The 19,005-nt window shown below is 43.4% G+C and overlaps 1 protein-coding gene across 7 annotated transcripts in view; it reads right to left on the bottom strand.

Annotated features, from left to right (window-relative positions):
• The window catches only part of ppp1r12a (protein phosphatase 1, regulatory subunit 12A), a 69,044-nt gene extending 66,827 nt beyond the window's left edge, over nt 1–2,217 (bottom strand). For 6 of the 7 annotated variants that reach the window (XM_076296773.1, XM_076296776.1, XM_076296777.1 and 3 more), the window contains exon 1: nt 1,904–2,216. In XM_076296773.1, the coding sequence (XP_076152888.1) occupies nt 1,904–2,140 (237 nt within the window). In that variant the 5' untranslated portion in view covers nt 2,141–2,216. Of the gene's footprint in view, nt 1–1,903 lie in introns of all 7 variants that reach the window. The other variant, XM_076296779.1, reaches the window with a different exon arrangement.
• Between the last annotated feature and the right edge of the window lie 16,788 nt (nt 2,218–19,005).

Below are 19,005 nucleotides of genomic sequence, written 5' to 3'. Positions count from 1 at the left end.
ATGTGCAACGCATTGACAGAAAAAGGCCTAAGCATTGCTCTACGTTTCAAGCCGGACACATGGGTGATGAGTAAGGAGATGAGATCATTATGATGCATGATTTACAAAGGGGAGAGGAGCTGAATGACAACTCCAATATGTCCAGGAACATCATCATCAAGGTCAATGCATGACTAGGACATAGGTACAAGGCTTAAAAAAGGCCTTTAAAACCTATAATTAAGGAACAGCTGTTTTAAAAGTGTATCAGCTGAACCAGTGTAACTGCCAGGTTTAAAGTTAAAGGAATCTGCGGAATCAGCGACAGGTATTGACATGTAAACATGACAGCTTCACTACCTGGCAAAGAACACACTGATGCAAAAATGTTGCCCTCTTTGAGTGAATCCTAATAAAAATTCATTCATAACCAAATGATTTAGTATCATGGTAATGTAAATGGTCAACAGATTGCCTCTGCTTGTAAACTGTACTTAGACTAAAGACGTATTAGTCTTCCTAAAATCTTCATTACAAATAAAATAAACAAACGTTCATTTTTAAGTCATACCAGCCAGTTAATCTAAACCAAAACAGCACAAAAAAAAATAATAATAAAGGCACTATAGCTGTCAGGTCTTTGGTGCAAAATATTGCACTAATCTGCACTTTTAAGTCAACAAATGTGTCAATGAGACAATCAAAGCGAGCAAAAATGCAAGTCATTAATCCCATCAAATGAATCACCAAATGACCATTTACAGAGGCCCTTGGTGATTCGGTAGCACTGTTAACAATAATCTGCCATGAATGTGATGTAATACCGTCGCTCTGACTCGACTGCGGCATAGCTTCAGCCAGAGCTAAAAATATTTATGGTGGTCTTTCCTTGAGAATTAGACAGAAATGAAACACGTCAGCAAAGGCCAGTGCATAGATATATATAACACTACAGGCAAGTGGTTAAGTTACCACGACACGAATGCCATAGAAGAAAACTTTGGATTTTATCAGGGATATTTGCACACCTATCATAACTTATTGAGCGACATATTTCGGTTGAGGTATTCGGCCGGTCTTGTTTTTAACGTTATATGCTACCTTCTTGACCTGCCAGACAGCTAACGTAACCAGCCAAAGTAAAATGCTTGACCTATCAGCTAGCAATAACAACAACAGCTCCTCGTAACTAGCACCTACCAGGACATTATTCCGCATTGGCGACCGTTGAAAAAACGTCAGCTAAATTGGCTAGGTAGGTGGCTAGCTACTGACAACCATTTCAACAAGGATAACCTTAACCCATCTAGCTAGCATTTCACATTGGCCGGTCCACTACTGCACAATGCATACTAGCCTACTCTCGTTTACAAAAGGGAAATACTCATTTAGTTTTGTATATTAAGTTGGTTGGAAAACGAGTGGCATTTAGCTGAAGCTAGTTTTTTCCCCGACATGGATAACGTTAGCACAGGCTAGGTGGCTAATAGGCTAACTTATCTGCTAGCTTTCTCGAACACCACCACCCAAGCAGCTTTCTTCCTGGCTCTGGCCATTTGACGTACGGCTAACACTGAGTAAACAGCGAATCAGTCAATTAATATTAACGTTTGCCAAAACATCGTATTTAATATGCGAGAACGCATCAATTACATGTTTCGAGAAAAACAGTTCATGATTGGGGTGCATACTTTGAGTCTTTTTCTGCAGTTTCTGCCTCGTAACCAATTCAATCAACACAGCTTTGCAAACGGCCCTCTCGCCGAATACGGTCGGGCGGGCTGAGTAAACACAGTGAACGACTCCCTTACCGACAAACAAGGTAACGTTAGCAAAGTAATCGCTCGTCCGTGATTATCAACACGGAATTATTTTCAACAGGAATGATTTAATAGTCGGAGTTGGCACAGAGAGTGTTTCTTACCTGATGTAGGGCAGTGAGACCGTCTACATTGGCGTAGTTGATGTCAGCTCCCCGGTCCAGCATTCGTAGCACCTCCTCGGTATCGCCGGCGGAGCAGGCTGCCAAAAACACGGCGCCATCGTCGAACTTCACCTTCGTCTTCTTCTTTTTCAGGATAGGTGGCTCTTGGTCTGTCTCCGAGCCTATCCACCGTTTTAACTGTTCATTCCTTTTCTGCTTGGCGTCCGCCATCTTCATCCCCTCCTGCCTTGGGCTTCTTATCTCTGTCCGAGAGAGGATATACTTTATACTGCCACTATCCCACAGCGCACTGGGGCGTGGGAAGGGGGGGGGGGGGGGCAAGAGAGTGAACGGATTGTTTTCCATAATCTCGCGAGGAAACACAACATCGACGTCACCTTCGGATCTGCAGTATAACGTCATTTGACATGGAGCAAAAAAATAGGATAAATTGTATCCTTGCAGAGTAAATGACAAAACCATTTGTTTTTGCGCTCTCTCTCTCACACAGAAGAGAACAGAAGTAAAACAAAGAAGAGTGACAGAGTATCGCCTATTTGAAACTGGACTGTAAAATCTGTGCAATAGTTTAACTTTTTTTAAGTTTGTGCAAGGAGGCTTTCACAATTGTTAGTTTGTCTGTTTCACCAGGGCAAAAATCCAAAAAGAAGAACTTAATTGCATGTCAACTGTGTGTATTCATTCTCACGTGATACCTCCATGGGTTTAAACAAGAAGTGAAATTGACATAAGACCTCAACTGCGATCTGAGTGTGTACATTTTGTAGTATTATGTTGTCGCTGTTTTATGAGTGTGTGCATCATACAGTGTCAGACAGTAAGCTGTCTTGGGAGCTCAGTAAAAACTGTGGATTTGCCAGATTACATTATTTCTTCTGATGTAGCCTAAAGATCAAGACCATCCTAAATAAATGTAGCCTAATAGGCCTACTTGGTACTGACCTTCATCTTGTGGTGCTGAAAAAGATTTAGATTTCAAGACTCATATCAGGCCAGCATGGTAGTTGTTTATTGTCTGTTAAGACAGAAAGTATAGGAGAACTACATGTATTCTATTAAGACCCAGCAAGCCTCATCTTGTGTAACAGTTATGATTGTGAAGCTTTTTTTCTATTCTTAATCCACTTCAGGGATAAAAGGTCTGCATCCACATGATTATCTGCATTAGGCTACTGTGGCGCTGTCCCATTTCAGAGCTGGATGTCAGAGTGTTTACTTGGTTTGTGCACATCTGACTCAGCTCAATGAACAGTCTATGAGGAAGCCCATTAGAGAAGTAGGCTAGTCTCGTAACTAATGCTTTGGGTAACTTTGGGTGAGACACCAGACTGGATGATTACATCAGATATCTAGAGTATAACTCCTGATATTTTAGAGCCTTCTGGGTGGAAAGATGAAAGTATTAAATTAATGTCTGTCTCACCGTTCTCTATCATATAAGCGCTGCCTTTTGTTTCACAGCAAATTTGTGTTGATTGTTGGTGATGATTGTGTATTTTAATCCCTTGGCATATGTACATAACCTGACTCTTGCCAGATGAATTTCGTTCCGCCTAGCTCCACTCATCCATCTGGGATCAATCCATTGAAGTGTTGCTTCAGAAGGCTGGGCCTAATCAAAAAATGCTTGCATATGATTGGATAAGCCACTTGTCAGTCATCTATTGACGTGCTACTTCAACCACTCACATCGAAGCCAACCCGTGACGCTGATAACAGTCTTACCTAGCGTTCATGGGCTTCGGAAAAACCTTTCTCCGAGTGAAAACATCATCATTCCGCGTTATTCACGTCACTTAATGTGTGAGTCAGAGGTCGGAAACTGGGGCTAGATTTTGCTAACAGAGTTGCCCAGTTAGGGGCTCGTCATCACTTTTGTCGTCACGTTGTAGTTCGTTTGTAGTCCATGTGGCCTTTCATGTCCAACAGTTTTAATGTGAACTTGGGAATTTGCCCTTTTTATCACTTGAAAAGCTGCATATCTTTATTTCACGAGCATCTTACACTATATTTTAAGCAAATACAGTTGTTTGTTTAGGATGAGTGAGTGTATGTTTTAACCTTTGTTGTGGCATCCGTGTTTGTCACACATTCGCAAAGCACTTTAACACTTGCTGTCGGAAAAACAAAGTAGCCATGGGGGCGGTCCTTGTCATTCCGAGGTGCTCTGAATGCACCCTCACAGTCGCTTCTACGCTATGTCACATCTATGAAACTCCCGCCCTGCGTCCTGATTGGCTCTACCATAAAATCTGGTGCAGAAATCACTCTCAACGGAAGAGGTCCCAGATGGATGTGAGTGAAGCTAGGCGGAGCTAAGCGGAAGGAAATTCATCTGGCGAGAGTCAGGTTATATGTACAGTGAAATTCTTGGAAAAGATGAAAAGGTAAACCTTGCCTCAGCAGCCATATGGATAAGATCAGGGTATAAGCTGCCAAAGCCTTTATTTTTGCGTGGCAACCATATGACAAACTGTAAACATGCAGCTTGGATACACATGTTGATGTGGGGTAATCTCCTCCCAGATAGTCTTTCAACAATGCAGACAGTGGAAAACCAAGGCATGTGTGTGGCACAGGCCACCAGGAAACCTCTTGCCCTCCTCAGGCATTTGTTAAAAAAAAAAAAAAAACAGTCATCTCTTCCCATTTTGATAATTGAGGTACACACAGCATAAACTGAGTAATAAATAAAAAACAGGGTTTTGCTGGAGTACTTGTGTTGTCAGGAATGTCTAGTGGATGTGTTCGCAGGGGTGGTCCCTCTCTGCCGGCTCAGGAAGAAAAAAAGAAAAGAAAAAAAAAGTTTTTTTTATTTTGGCTCCACGGTGCGCTGTTGGGAAGACGCCCATGTGTACTCTGCAGGAGGTGTGTGCGTTGTTGGCAGAAGCCAATGAAGAGGTTGTCACCAAGATTGCTATAACAACTCTCAAATAAAAAGACTCCCTCATTAACTGTCATTAATAAACATGTTTAGGACTTGAGATGCATCAGGTGTGAGTGTAATTGGTCTGAGCGCTGAAAGGAAAGAAGCACTCCTAAACATCATCATAAACGGCTACGATTAGCAATAAAGCCACTAATTTGTTATGGAGGGCTGCACTCTTTCTTTGATGATATGCGCAAAGTGGTCTGGCATCAATCCATCAAGACAGAATTTGAAATGGAGGAGAGAGCCAAGAGGCAAATAAACCTCCGGAGAAGAAAGGCTGTCTTCAAAACATTTTCACCGATTCAAATGCATGAGTTGATGGTGGCTTGTGCAGAAAAGGCGCAAGGATAGCAGGACTGACTTGTTTGCTTTGCTTGCCTACGTGAAGAGATCCCATGTGCTGATGTACCATTTGCCCGAGCCAAAGCCCATCTATCAAGCCTGCTGCTGCTGGATGTTCGATGAGAGAGAACGCACACTTAACCGGTTTCTGCGAGCAAGGCACATAAATCAGCCTCCTTGGCAAGAGAGAGATGTCAAGTGTGTGTGTGTTTGTAAGTTTGTGTGTGTGTGTGTGTGTGAGAGAGAGAGAGAGAGAGAGAGCACATTTGTGGTTGTATATTTAAGTGTGTGTGTTTGGGGTGATGTCTCTGCTGGACAAACTAAGAGCTGAAGTCAGAGGTTGCGCTGTGGGCGATGGAGGCCAAGACACCCATCTGATTTACTGGCTCACTGCTCACGTCATTGCTACAAAAGGGCAAGGAGAGGTCAAGGGGGGTTCTTGTATGGCCATACAGAGTGTGGCATGGGACAGAAAATAAACACTCCTCAATGTTACATACCTACAGTCATAAAGCCTTAGTTGTAGTGTTTTTATTTCACTAGTAGCATTGTATAGTCAAACCCAGTTAAATAAATATTTTATGTATTTATAGAGAGTGATGGATGCGTAATAACACCTGTTATTAGTGTGATGGTGGGAGAAGTTGCAGGAGACTTTGTGCTGATAAAAGCAGAGAGATGAATGAGATGACCTTAGACACTTGTCATCATTCTCAGTGAGTGAATTTAAGACCTGACCCTAAACTTGTATTGTGAAGAAAGACATTCAAGCACTATAACTCAAAGAAGCAGTAAAACAGCCAAAAAAAAATAAGCAAAACAAGCTTCCGAAGAACCGTATTTTTACCCATACAAAGCAGTGACTTGGCGATTTTGCAACCAAAGAGCAGGTGAAAGATGCACTGAGACCATCTGTGGATAAAGGCATTGGCTAAGCACAATTTCACCTCAAAGCTTTGACTGAGGTACAACATTTGTTACAGTGCTCTGAAAGATCTTTTGAATTATTAAAAAGTGCAACTTAAGATCCCTATAATTGACCCCAAGGGCCTTACTGTAATTTCAAAGGTGGGCAAAGTGCAAAGTCTGTGCTCTCTTGCTTGAACTATAGCCACAGCTAAATGTGGGAGCATTTAACTGACTCATCAATGTGTGTGCTTAAGGTGTTACCCATGACATTAAATTAGCTTTAGTTATTAAATTAACTTTGGTTAGACTTAAAGGAGAACTCTGGCCATTTTTTCAGATCTCTGTTTCTCGAGTTCACTCGAGTTCTCAAGTGTTGTGTGCTGGTATGTCTATGAAAACCTGTGTGTGTGTGTGTGTGTGTGTGTGTGTACATATTCGAGGTGGCTTTCCCAGTGAGGCATAATATGAGTCAATATAAAACCACCACCACACACGTTTCTGATGACATATGGTCAGAATAACATTTTGATTGCTTTCATGATTACTGGAATAACCACTCCATACGAAGCCATGCACTAACTTTCACACTACTGGATTAAACCCACCAACCAAAACCATGAGTCATCCCCCACACTTGGTTATTCATATCTATTCTTTCTGTTTTCAACAATATACCATTTTTGAACTCTGGCCGATGCCCATTTCTGTCTGTGTTGTGGTATAACAGTGTTTGTATGTGTATCTCTGTTTCCCAGGCAACTGTCCCCTGACATGATCAGTCAAACCTGATGGGGTGTGAGCCCACTAGCGTGCCCTTAGCCGATACAGTATTTTTTTTTTTTTAATAGGGGGGGTGACAGTGGGTTGTGGAGAAACAGGGTTGGAGGACACCCACATTTGGATGATTGTGGCAATTATGCTTTGGAGAGTGGGGATTTTTCTCCCATGCTTTGTTCTTTGGGAAAAAAAACTGGAGCAATTCTAATTTGACCGAGGACAGGGATCACTGCTGATCCATGTGTTATGTCATCGGCACTCTCATCTGGCCTGAAACTGTTGCATAATTTGCCATCCAATTCCATTTGGGTGTTACAAGTGCCGCCCACGGCATATTAAACTCCTGTATTATTTGAGTGAGGTCTGCTGTTGTGATGATAGCAAAACATTGCATCCAAACATCAAGTTTCTACACACATACAGTTTAAACTAGATGTACCGCATAGCGGTACAAAATATGACCGCCGCTCAGTCCTGTACATCCGTTCCGCGAAAATAAATCACACTTCAATTTGTCTCCATCTTTTACTCCACCCCCCACTCTTGAAACTTTTGTGTATGCTTGTTTGGCATGCCTGAGTGTGTGTAGCCTACTGGTGCTGAAAAGGTGAATAGATTGTAGAATAGCCAAAGAAGATGTAGCATTGTTATAAAACCTTTAAAATCTCTAAACAACCACAAGTAGGGCAGTTCATCACAGTTCATCCATTGCAACTGGATTGATGAAAGGTCACTTACACCTGTAGGCTATATTGTATTTGGGAAAAGCAAAAGGTATCAGCATATTGTTATTTATTTATTTATTTATTTATTTATTTATTTATTTATTTATTTATAAACAAAAACATCTCTGTCAGTTCCATGCCGTTTTCAACAGCTATCAAAAACAAAGGTCATTTTTGGATGGATGGATTTTTTGTGAATGTTTCTTCTTCTACATAAGATTTTAGTCATCTTTAGTTCATGTGATACTTTATTGTCAATGCACAAATTAAGTAACAGTAGTCTGAAACGTTATTGTTAATGCACAAATTAAGTAACAGTAATCTGAAACGAAATGCTGTTTTACATCTAACCAGTGGTGCAAATAACTGACATGTCCAAATGGGCCTTGATGAAATGTGTCGCTAGACTGTTCATACACATTTTAACGGGCCAAAGTTGAAGAGCTGTTGTCCGTTATTTTTCGTGCAAATATAGGCTGATTCATGTTCCCTTGCATTGTGTAACTGAGGTCCATGGCTAGTCCGGCTTTCACCAGACCAAGCTCAATCTTTTAAGAAATCAAAAAATAAATAGCGGGCAGATCAGGCTGGGTTCACCCAGCCTAGTCCATAGGCACCCGATATTGTTTAATTTTTTCGATTGAGATTTCCACGCTCTGGCTATTCTAAATGCAAAAATGCATCAGGGAGTTATGACAAAACTAACAAACTAGATCCTAATAGAAAGCTGTTAGCTTCCCTAAGCTACAGGTAGGCGTATAAGGTAGGCCTATTTACAACATAAATTGTCAATAGGCTATGCTGGCAACACAAATAAAATCTCCTTTGGAAACCAATGGCTTACGCCTTACAGTATCAAGCGGACTTAAACTGTCATATCGTGGCGAAAAGTTGTAATAAAATTCATGCAGCTTCATGAGTCAAGGAAAGCGCGAATGAAGTAGCCACTTCTAAATGGGACCCACTACACAGTAGCTTAAGGTGTGTTGCTAAAGCAGCCATAATGAAATTAAGGTGTCATTGTTTGGATACTTCACACAAACGTGCTTTTTAATTTCACAGACTACAACTACCAAGCTGGAATCAAAGCACATCGATTCCCCTCCCACACCCTGCACGCACTTAAAACAAAATAAACAGGCGTCTCAGTCAAAACTGTATCAGACCGGTGTAACGTTGGTAAATATTCCATTGCACAGAATGATTTTTGTAGCACGTGCAACAAATGACAGTCGAAAGATACAATTACAGTGCTGCTATCAATTTGCTTGGTATAACCGCATTTATAGTTTTCTACAAATGCAATCAATCAAATTGGCCTCCATCACTCAACCAACCAATGCTAATGGTAACATTAGGTCCTTATTGATATTATAAAATTAACGTACCTGCAGTAAAAACCAAGCATGTCCGATAAACATCCTCAGATTTATTTCGGCTTCAAGAAGAAATGGGAATTACATTTCATGTGAACATCGTCCTATCCTTATTAGACGTTCTCTGCGGTAAACTACAGTCCTTGTAGGAAGCGTCCATTGTTTTTCCACCCCACTTTTAACTTCCAACAAAATTACGTCTCACTCACTGCAACGATGCGCCATCTAGTGGACAAACGACTACTTATCGCCAATACTGGAAATGCAGCCATGATGATGATGATGAATATTTATTTTGGCTTTCTTTTAATCCTACTGAATTTGTAATTATGTATCGGCCGTTTTAATACCGATAGTATGTGGGTGCCTGTGTGTGTGTGCCCTTGAGACCAACATACCATAAAAGATTCTTCATCCTCAGTGCCACGGTTCAGGTAGTTATTTAGGAAAAACTGCTTTTTTTGCGGTTCGGGGGGCCCAGCACGGGGGGGGGGGAGTGGCCCCCGGGGACGAAACAACATTTTTCTGTAAAAGTCTAGTGGGGCTACATACCCACCAAATTTCATGTGCACCGGTGTTTCGGTGTCCCAGGTATCGTTGACCAAAAATTCAGGAAGTAGATGACGGGGAAAAAAAAAAAAAGAAAAAAAAAACTTTGACAATCATTATATGACCGCTTCGCTAGCTTCGCTAGCGGCGGTCATAAATACCGGTACATCATCCAGGGACTCAGTGGGTATGGTGGTCATTTCCCCCAAAATGTGGGCAAAAGTTTATTTTACCATCAAGCTCACTTACCCTAATTTCCCAACTATTAGCCGCGGCTTATACATTAATTTTGCAGAATTTCTTCAGCTATGGGGTTAATACACGTGGCCATTAATATGCTATTAATATGGTTTTGTTTCTTTCAACTTGCATAAAACACTGTCCTGCGGCTAATACACAGGAAATTACTGTAGTTGCCCAACCGATGGAGCAATAACATGATGTACATGGTCAGCATGAGTTGCATGATGATGAAATGTAGCCTTCACCCTACTTCTATTCCTACTCATTTAGGCAAAAGCATCTAATAGATAGATAGATAGATAAATAAATAAATAAGAACTGTGTATATACTTGATCTTTTTAGACCTCCTCTGTGTGGGATCAGTCAAACAACCACAACACCCAGTAGAGGTTGCTGCAGTTCTGTGTTTTGTGTTTAGTTCTCTCTTCTGCACAATGGCAGTTTATCACCACAAGTGCCTTGCAGCTTGTAATGCATGCAGCTCACCATCAGGTGTGGTGACTGAGGTTGCAGGTATTCTGGGCCCAGGTGCTTGGTGAGTGCAGACGAGTGAGTACCACATAAGCATATCCAGACGCCCTCTCCCCCCGTCACCCAGGGTGCCTGCTGTTGCCGTGGCGACACCGGCACCTGTGACACACTCGGACTCTTCCCGTTCCTGAAAAAGTCCCTGACTGCACCACCATCCCAGGCGATCTCTTTTAGGTGCAACTCAGTTAGTGACCTGGCGGGTGCAAAACAAAGCCGCCCCTGCATGGACTTGTTTTGCTGCGGGCAAAGTTCACGCATCATGTCAGGGTCTTTTTTTCCGTCTTGTTCTTCTTCTTCTTCTTCTTCTTCTGTTTGGATAAAATGTGTCAAGGGGCTTTCCTAGCCAGTTCAGCCCAGAGAAACACGTCCCTTTTGGATTGCTCATCCATTTCATCATCGTTGCTATGTAGGCTGTACTTACCTCTAATTGGTAATCCAGCTTTCAGCAAAACTACCCTTCAGGCAGAGACAGAGGGAGCGGGAGGGTATTGCTTAGCATTTGTGTGAATGGAGAAGGAAAGGGTTACCCAAGACTGTCAGAACATAGCCCTCTTCACCCGAAGAGTAATAATAGATGGATCTTCTCTGCAGTCACATACTTTACCCAACAAAGCAGCTGTAAAGTCTGTGGCCTTTTGTGTTCTGTTGTTGTACGTGATAGGTTGTGTGTCTCCATGGTGTTTTGGTACGTGTGTGTCAGGGGGTATCAGAACTGTATTTCTCATGCTTATAATCCAACACTTCACTTGTGTCCCTCCAGTCATTCAATGTGTCAAATGGTCACTTAACCAGGCAGGATATTTGCATTGGTCCCAGTGCAATTGTTCCGAATTCAGTGGCTACCTGCGCGTCCCTTAGCTGTACCAATGGCGAAGCTACAGAATGAGACAAACACAGTAATTTAATTCTGACAGGCCCAGGTCAAAGGTCAGACAGATCTATAATGGCACTGCCAGCACCCCCCCCCCCCAGCAGCTGTTCCTGCATCTCCTCACTCCACAGGCCCCTGTGTGGAGCATACCAATCTAGACCATCCCAACGGGGGTGGTGGTGGTTTGGTGGCGGCGGCGGTGTTGCCTTGCAGCAGCGTCGGGGAGCTTTTCACTTTGCGGTTGGCGCTTGTAAGCTATTTACACCGCGGAGCATGTGTTTCCATCCACTTAAGACGCTGTATTAGCCTGCTGGGATGTGGCAGGCCGGCGGGGTCCTGGAGAATGCACTTCAGACGCACTAATGTGATCCACCTGGCAAAGGCTCGGGGAGAGCGCCGGCGCTAACTCCCAGCGCACACCAGCAGAGATCGTGCAAAGGGGATCCCTCACCAAAATGGAACAAAACATACCACCCTGCGTAGACTCAGAGTGTCACACGCACACAGTTGACAACGCACACACACACACACACACACACAAATTCAGACATCCATTATTTCATGCATTATTTCATGCTGCGTCATGCAAATACCCCCCACGTTTATTCAAATATTCATATGCACACCACACCATCATTACCCTCACAAACTCACATATAGATGTATGTCAGTAAACACACATACACAAAAACGCACACACACATTCATGCACAAACACTCACACAACAATTCAAACAGTCCATGAGTGATCGACTTCAGGCCAGGGAAAGGATATGAGGTTGAAGTCACAAAGGGGCTCCCAGGATGACCTGCCCTTGCAGACAACAGCTGGGTTTCAGCCTTGGCCAGAAATAGGGCAACCCCATTCACTTACCAGCACTGGGGATGGTTAATGACATGTGTTCCCAATGTCCACTGGACAAATAAACATACTACACTTTCCATCCCGCATGAGTCCAGGATGCAGGAGGCCTCTGAAACATCCCCCCAAGCAAATACAGAATATGCAACTCATTAGGGACAGACTTGTCCAAACAACAGTATAAGCAATAGTGTGTATGTGTGTGTATGTGTGTGTGTGTGTGTGTGTGTGTGTGTGTGTGTGTGTGTGTGTGTGTGTACACATATGTGTGAGAGTCCTAGAGACTTTGCAGCAGTCATTTTTTTTTTACTGGCAAAATTAGAGGTGACAATTCAGTCACATAGGCTGACGGACTGACCTTGTTTCTCTGAGAAAATTAGCTAAAAATAGACCTAATCTGGAGCTGGACGTCGACCAGTAATGAGCGCTTCGCTCAAAATGAGTCATTCTTGAGGCTTAAGTCATGGAAAATAACACTAATCTCGCCCGACATAAAAGGATAATAAGGTGCTGTGTGATAGGGCGCTAGTGTGTAGCATTGATTAAGAGCGTTTAGTCCCTTGTCACCTCTGAGAGGCACAGACACCAAACTACATGACATTCGATGAGCGACTTGTAGGGTACATACTTCTCTGAGCAAGATGGTGGCGTACATGTACATTTCCAAAGTTGAAATTACTTAGGTTTGTCTGCAGGGACCCTCTCCACAGTATCACAGAAATGTGATGACATCTTGAGACTTGTCAGTGTCTCAAAGTAGCAATTTACTTTGACGTAGCAAGCTTTCCCTTCCCCCTTACCCTTTTCAAGGCTATCACTTTCATTGTAAATGCATATACCAGTCTTACTCAAAACTATGCCAATTAATGTTGTTTTGGTCAACAACGAAAGCTTACACTTGTTATTATTAGGTTGTTCTTAGACTAGAGTTGTCTCTATCTATCTCTCACTTTCTCACCCCTCTTTCTTTCTACCATTTCTTTTGCTTCTCACTCCGAGCTGCATTCCTTGTAATAGATCGCTCACTACTAGCGTACACAGTGAGTGAGGCCCTCCATTTCTGACAGGAAGAAGAAGAGCAGTCCTGCTGTGAGTCTGCACCCTCCTCCGCCTGTGTCCCCCACCCACCACTACCAGCACCATCACCCCCCCCCCCCCCATCAGGGATGACGATATAAATAGAAGTCTTGTTCTTCCCACAGCTTTTCTCCTTCTCACTGGTGAGTGAGGCTCCAGCTAAGTCACTAACTCATCATCACCGAGACGCGAGCTGCGAGCGAAAAGCTTTTTGGCCGCGTAGGAGGCGGCCATGCTGGCCATTTGTTTGATGTAATGATGCAAACACAGGGATGCTGGTGCAGCTCAAAGCACTCCGAGTGCTCTATGGAGAGCAAGTGCAGCATGGACATAAGCTGGGAGGTTGAATTTAGCATACGGTGCATACGAGCTTCATGTAAATGCTATGCTCTGTTATACAAGCCTAATGTTAAAAAATAAACAGTCCTGCTCCCTGGAGGCTAATATGACCTAACAGCCAGCCACACAACCACCGAGCCACGTGAGCCAGGTTATACATGTGCAAATGGGAAAACTCACCGACCAAGGAAACTATGGTGAGACACACACCTCTATCACTCAGGGCTATAATTACACAGAACTGCTAAGAGTGTGGGCTTTATATCAGGCACAGACATTCCCTCATTAGACAAATAGAATGAAATAAGTCATCCTTAATCCTATTCATAACACAGCTATCACCCTCTGCTGGTGTCCAGCCCTCCCTTCAATCAACTGCAGTGTAGTGGGCCCCCAAGCCTCTGGCCTAAACCTAACCCTATTTAAAGCCACTGCTAATGACCAATGATTTTAGTGACAGGACCAAAAGGGTGGGGGGTTATATCACACTGGGGAATAGTGAGGGGGAAGGGGTTTTCATGGAGGCTAAATTTAATGAAACTAGGTCAAGGTCAGTTTGTGTCAATCATATTTTTTTTAGAACCATTATGTCTTTTCGATTGTAAATATTTGCATACATGTAAAGTAATTTTGTAGATTCCGAGGAGATGAATGAATGATTTAATATGACGCACTCTTGGAATATTCAGTGGTAGGGCTTATAACTGACTAAACATTTTTATCAATGCCTTTACCCATACATCTATTTATCAGACATTATATTTCACCCTCTGCCCAAAGTGACAGTTGAGTTGTCATGACAAATATCCTCCATAGACCTGTTCTTAGATCAGAGTCATTGTAATCAGCAGAACTCAGGTGAGGCCTACGTACCTCAGAAATGTCACTGGAAAGGATGTCACACACTGACGAGGACACAGACTGCTGACCAATTCTACCCATCACACCAGCAGTCTGGCCCCCGGCAAGTCCTAATTCACTCCACATCATGTACCTGTGTAGAGAAAGGGGCACTGAGAGGGACATGGGATAGATGGATGAAGGGATGGATGGATGCACAGATAGATGGATGGAGAATGGGATGAGTTTGGCTGTGTGGCTGGGAGGGTGAGTATGATGTGCCACTCGTAGAAGCTGTCAGTATTCGCATCCTCAAAACAGCCCCCAGCACTCCCAATGCCAGGAGCACCCGAGCAACAGAGTCCTCTGACAGATACTCAGCCAGCTGTCAGCTCCCCCTTCCACACCCCTAACCCACATGCTGCATCTGTTTAACACACACACACATACAACATACACTTACGCACAAAAAATAAATGCATATAAACATTCACATACAGTACACAGACACATATATACTGTACATTTAAAAAACAACACACAGACTCACACACCCACACACAAGGATTATTTACTACAAATATGTATCTATGTTTGTAAACACACACACACACGCACACACAGACACACACACACACACATACACACACACACACAGATATACAGATATAATGGGCATAGTCACAGGCTGTCTTGAATGCCCCCCCCCCTTCTGTTCTCTTTATTCTCTACATACAAGCGCAGTTGAATGAAGTTAACTGATGACAAATGTTTAGGATCATGAAATAATACCATACATGATAAGATGTAAACAAGCAGGGAGATAATGAAGATCAGTAGTTCTACTCAAACTACTTTACTTTATTCTCTGTTACTCTTTAGCATGTTGTGGAATACCATTTCTCACGGTCGTTCAGTTTATTTAGAGCTATGAAAGAGGCCTTCATGACAGGGACAGCAGCTTTAAGGTACAACCCGTGGCTCTGGCCATAAAGTTAGTCAAATAAAATCCAATCAAATTACACCTCGGTCCAAGCCACGTTTGTTTCCCCCATCGCCCATTCCCGTGTCCGAGTACTGGCGTTCTCCTGAGCAGACACACTAAAAGGACGGCCAGTGGACTTTTTGGAGCGCTTAGCTGAATTTGTCAAAAAGTAGGCTACACTGGATTAGAATTGTGGAATACACCTTTAAATCCAGCCCCTGGAAACACTCAAGGAAAGAAAATGTCCTTGGCCCCTCAGTGGCCCGTGGGAGACAGCTTTAGTTCATCTGGACTCGGCGTGGACCGGCATGTATAAAAAAAAAAACTGGACGGGCAAATAAACACAAACAAACATGACACACAAAGACATCGCCGCGCGCAACCCAAGATAAACAAAGTGATTTATTTTGAGAGGTGGCGTGACATCATAATGACAACCTCCAGTGGCAAAAGAGATGCTAAAAATAGGGGGGGAGGGGGGGCGTCAAAGCACTGGTACATATATGTCCATAAAGTGTGCTCAGCATTCCACAGATTAGAGCAGATGTCTGGTAGATTTGGTCCAGGCCGAGGGGAAACAATAACAGCCCACACACACTTCAAACGCCCCACGCAGGAGCACCCTGAGGAGCCTCAGCACATCCTGGGACCCAGAGACTAGCCCCCCCCCCCCCCCCCCACACCCCACCCCACCCCACCCCACCCCCTACACACTCACCTTCTTAGATATATACATACACACACATAGGCACACCCACACAAGCACACACCTACCTACACAAGCACACACATACACACACACACACACACACACACACATACACACACACACACACACACACACACACACGCGCACACACACACACACTTGCAAACATATGGACACAACCACATACATAGACAAGCATGCATCTACACACATACACACACACACACACACACACACACACACACATACAAACACACACACACACACACACACACACACACACATACAAACACAGTGCCCTATCACTGGCCTCTATGAGGATTATGGGAGAGGGGAGAGGGAGGGAGACCAGAGAGTATTTTTTTCTGTTTTGGCTTTGCTGGCATTGTGTACATGAAGTGTTCCCTGACCCTCTTCCCGAAAGGTCGTGGTGGAAAAAGTGCGTAAGACCCCCTCTACCCCCTCCTACCTTCCCGAAACCAAAGGCCTACCAGCTGTCGTCTGAGAACTTCTGTGTGTGTGAGAGGGATTTTTTTTTACTTCTCATCTCTCTTTTAATGGAGCACTGGGACTTTGCACTGTCGCTGTCGGACAAACATCCCAGTTGTGCACCTTTAAAAAGGTTTCTTTCCCCAACTGTCATCGACTACATGAATGCTGTTAAGACAGTGTGCTTATTTTGAGCATGGGCTGGCCTCCTATGTACACCAGTTGAAGGTGTTATCTGTTTCACTGCAATGCAGAGCTGAGAGTGGGCAACCAACGTGACTTCAAGATGGTCTCCTTAGCAACGACTCAAAATGCACTCATCTGTTATTCTTGTACTGAACGTACGACCTCTGGTTTAAGTATCTGCACACACTCCCCCCACTACACCTGCCCACAGCCCCATGCTGCACCTTCCTATGCTCTCTCCTCCTCTGCTTTTTCAATATGGGGAACCACTTACACTTTAGCCGGACTCTTTGACCCTGTTGCACGAGTGGCCCATTTGGGCCGGGCCAGCGCTGACTGACTGCTGGATTGACGGGGGCTCTCCCTCCAGTCCTCAGCGGGGCTGCTAATGGCTTGGAACGGGGCTGTGAGCTCTGGTGCATCTCACCGAGAGAGACGCAAGTCAACCCTCCAGCGCAGGGGCCAAACTCTGCCAAAGCGGATGGTGGCTTTCTCTTTCTCTTTTGTAAACATTCTCTCTCTCTCTCTCTCTGTCTCAATCACCCACTGTCTATCCCTTTCCTGTCCTCTTACTCTTTAACATACACTCTATCTCTCACTCTCTCAACTCCCTTTCTCTCTCTCTGTGTCTCCCTCCCCCTATGGCTATCTGACTGATTTTAGACAGGGTCACAGAGAAGCCACAAATGGCATTCAAGTGATCCAAGTTTTTTGTTGTTGTTTGGGAGGGGGGGGGGGCATCTTACAGTGGACTCAACAAGCACTTTCTCTGTCATTACTTGAAACCAGGCTTGTAGTACTCGACACTCGGACTGTAGCCCTAATTTTAAGGACTCGTGACTTGACTTGGACTTGGGGCCCCAATGACCCAAACTTGGACTTGAATGCATTCAGACTTGTAAATTGGAGATTTTTTGCCGCTAGTACCATTTAAGGTATATACCAAATGAGGATATGAATTCAATGAGTGTTCTTCTCTATTGAAGTGGGCTTATGGGTGAAATATAGAGTGGGTTAGGAGTTCTGTGCAATGGTATACAACATCAGCTTGAAGCTTTCTATGAGGCTGTTTTGAGGTTTGTATTAGCTATGACTGGCCAGTTTTGCTTTCTTTGTTTAAAGTCTTTTGCAAAGTTTTTTTTTTCCTTAGACTCGACTTGGACTCTATTCAGACCAGGGTCGGTTCTAGCCTATTACATTTGGGTGGGCTGGATCGGCAGTATTTCTGATACATGTTTTTAAAATAAGTATTTCAAACACAAAGTCGTATTTTGTCATTTGTATTTTATTTTGTTGAAGAAAATGGCTTTGTATTTTGTATCAAAATACTTTATAGGTGTATTTTGTAGTTTAAAAATACTGTCAACATTTTTTGGCAAAACCAATAGAGTTCTTTTGGTGATCTGATGACATCATAAAAGTGCAAAACAATTAATGTAGCCTCTGACTGGTGCTGACTTTTAATTTGCCCCAGACTTGTTGTGATCATAAATTGAAGATGATCTAGTGCAAGATGAGTAACTTGTAGGTTGCTCACACACACAATACACTCCCTCTAATACCAATTTCAAGTTTCTTGAGAACTTTAATCATCAGTTTCTTGAGAACTTAATCATCCAATCAGAGACTTTGTACCGATTGACAATTTCAGTTGTGACTTTTTGAGTGCATCTCTGATACAGTATTTAGGCTATGAGATGTAACAGGCAGGTCAGCATAGAGTGTGGTAGTCACCCGGAAGCTTGTAGTTTGTAGCGTTAGCATTTTAACGCTTCCTGGTTCATAAGGAAAATCTCTAAAATGAAAGGAGTTTTTGGTAATACAGTCCAAATAAGGTCTGAGCGAAGCAACGGCAGATGAAAACATTGCCGTTCAGTTTGATGAGTTAAAATGTATTTATTAGGCCTATTTTGTCACAAACTGTAGTCTTGTATTTCGTACAAATGAAGATGTTGCTACCAAAATGCTACAGCAAAAATGAAGTGGACTACAGCGCGCTGCTTGCCTGGTGTAAGACTTGACTTGACTCAGACTTAAGGTTTGGTTTGGTCGACTACAACACTGCTTGAAACATGCCCATATACCCCTGAAGTGTCAGTAAGTGAGTTCAGCTTCACCTCGCGATGAAGTGTGTGTGGTGGTGCACTAGATGATGCTTGCTTTCTCCAACTCTTGAAACTCCGGCTGAGAGGCAGGGCAAGAACAGTCCAACTCCTCTCTGAGCTGGTCAGTGCCAGGCTCTCTCTCTCAGATCTAGCGAGAGGATTTGATGGACTATCCGTCTGAAGTCATATTTGGTGTGTGTGTGTGTGTGTGTGTGTGTGTGTGTGTGTGTGTA

This window comes from Alosa pseudoharengus, unplaced genomic scaffold, assembly GCF_046254945.1.
Source record: "Alosa pseudoharengus isolate Yale_2024_CS ecotype anadromous, Long Island Sound unplaced genomic scaffold, YU_APseudo_1.1 YU_APseudo_1.1_scf_20, whole genome shotgun sequence".
Lineage (NCBI taxonomy): Eukaryota > Metazoa > Chordata > Actinopteri > Clupeiformes > Clupeidae > Alosa > Alosa pseudoharengus.
This window is presented reverse-complemented; position numbering and strand designations above follow the sequence as displayed.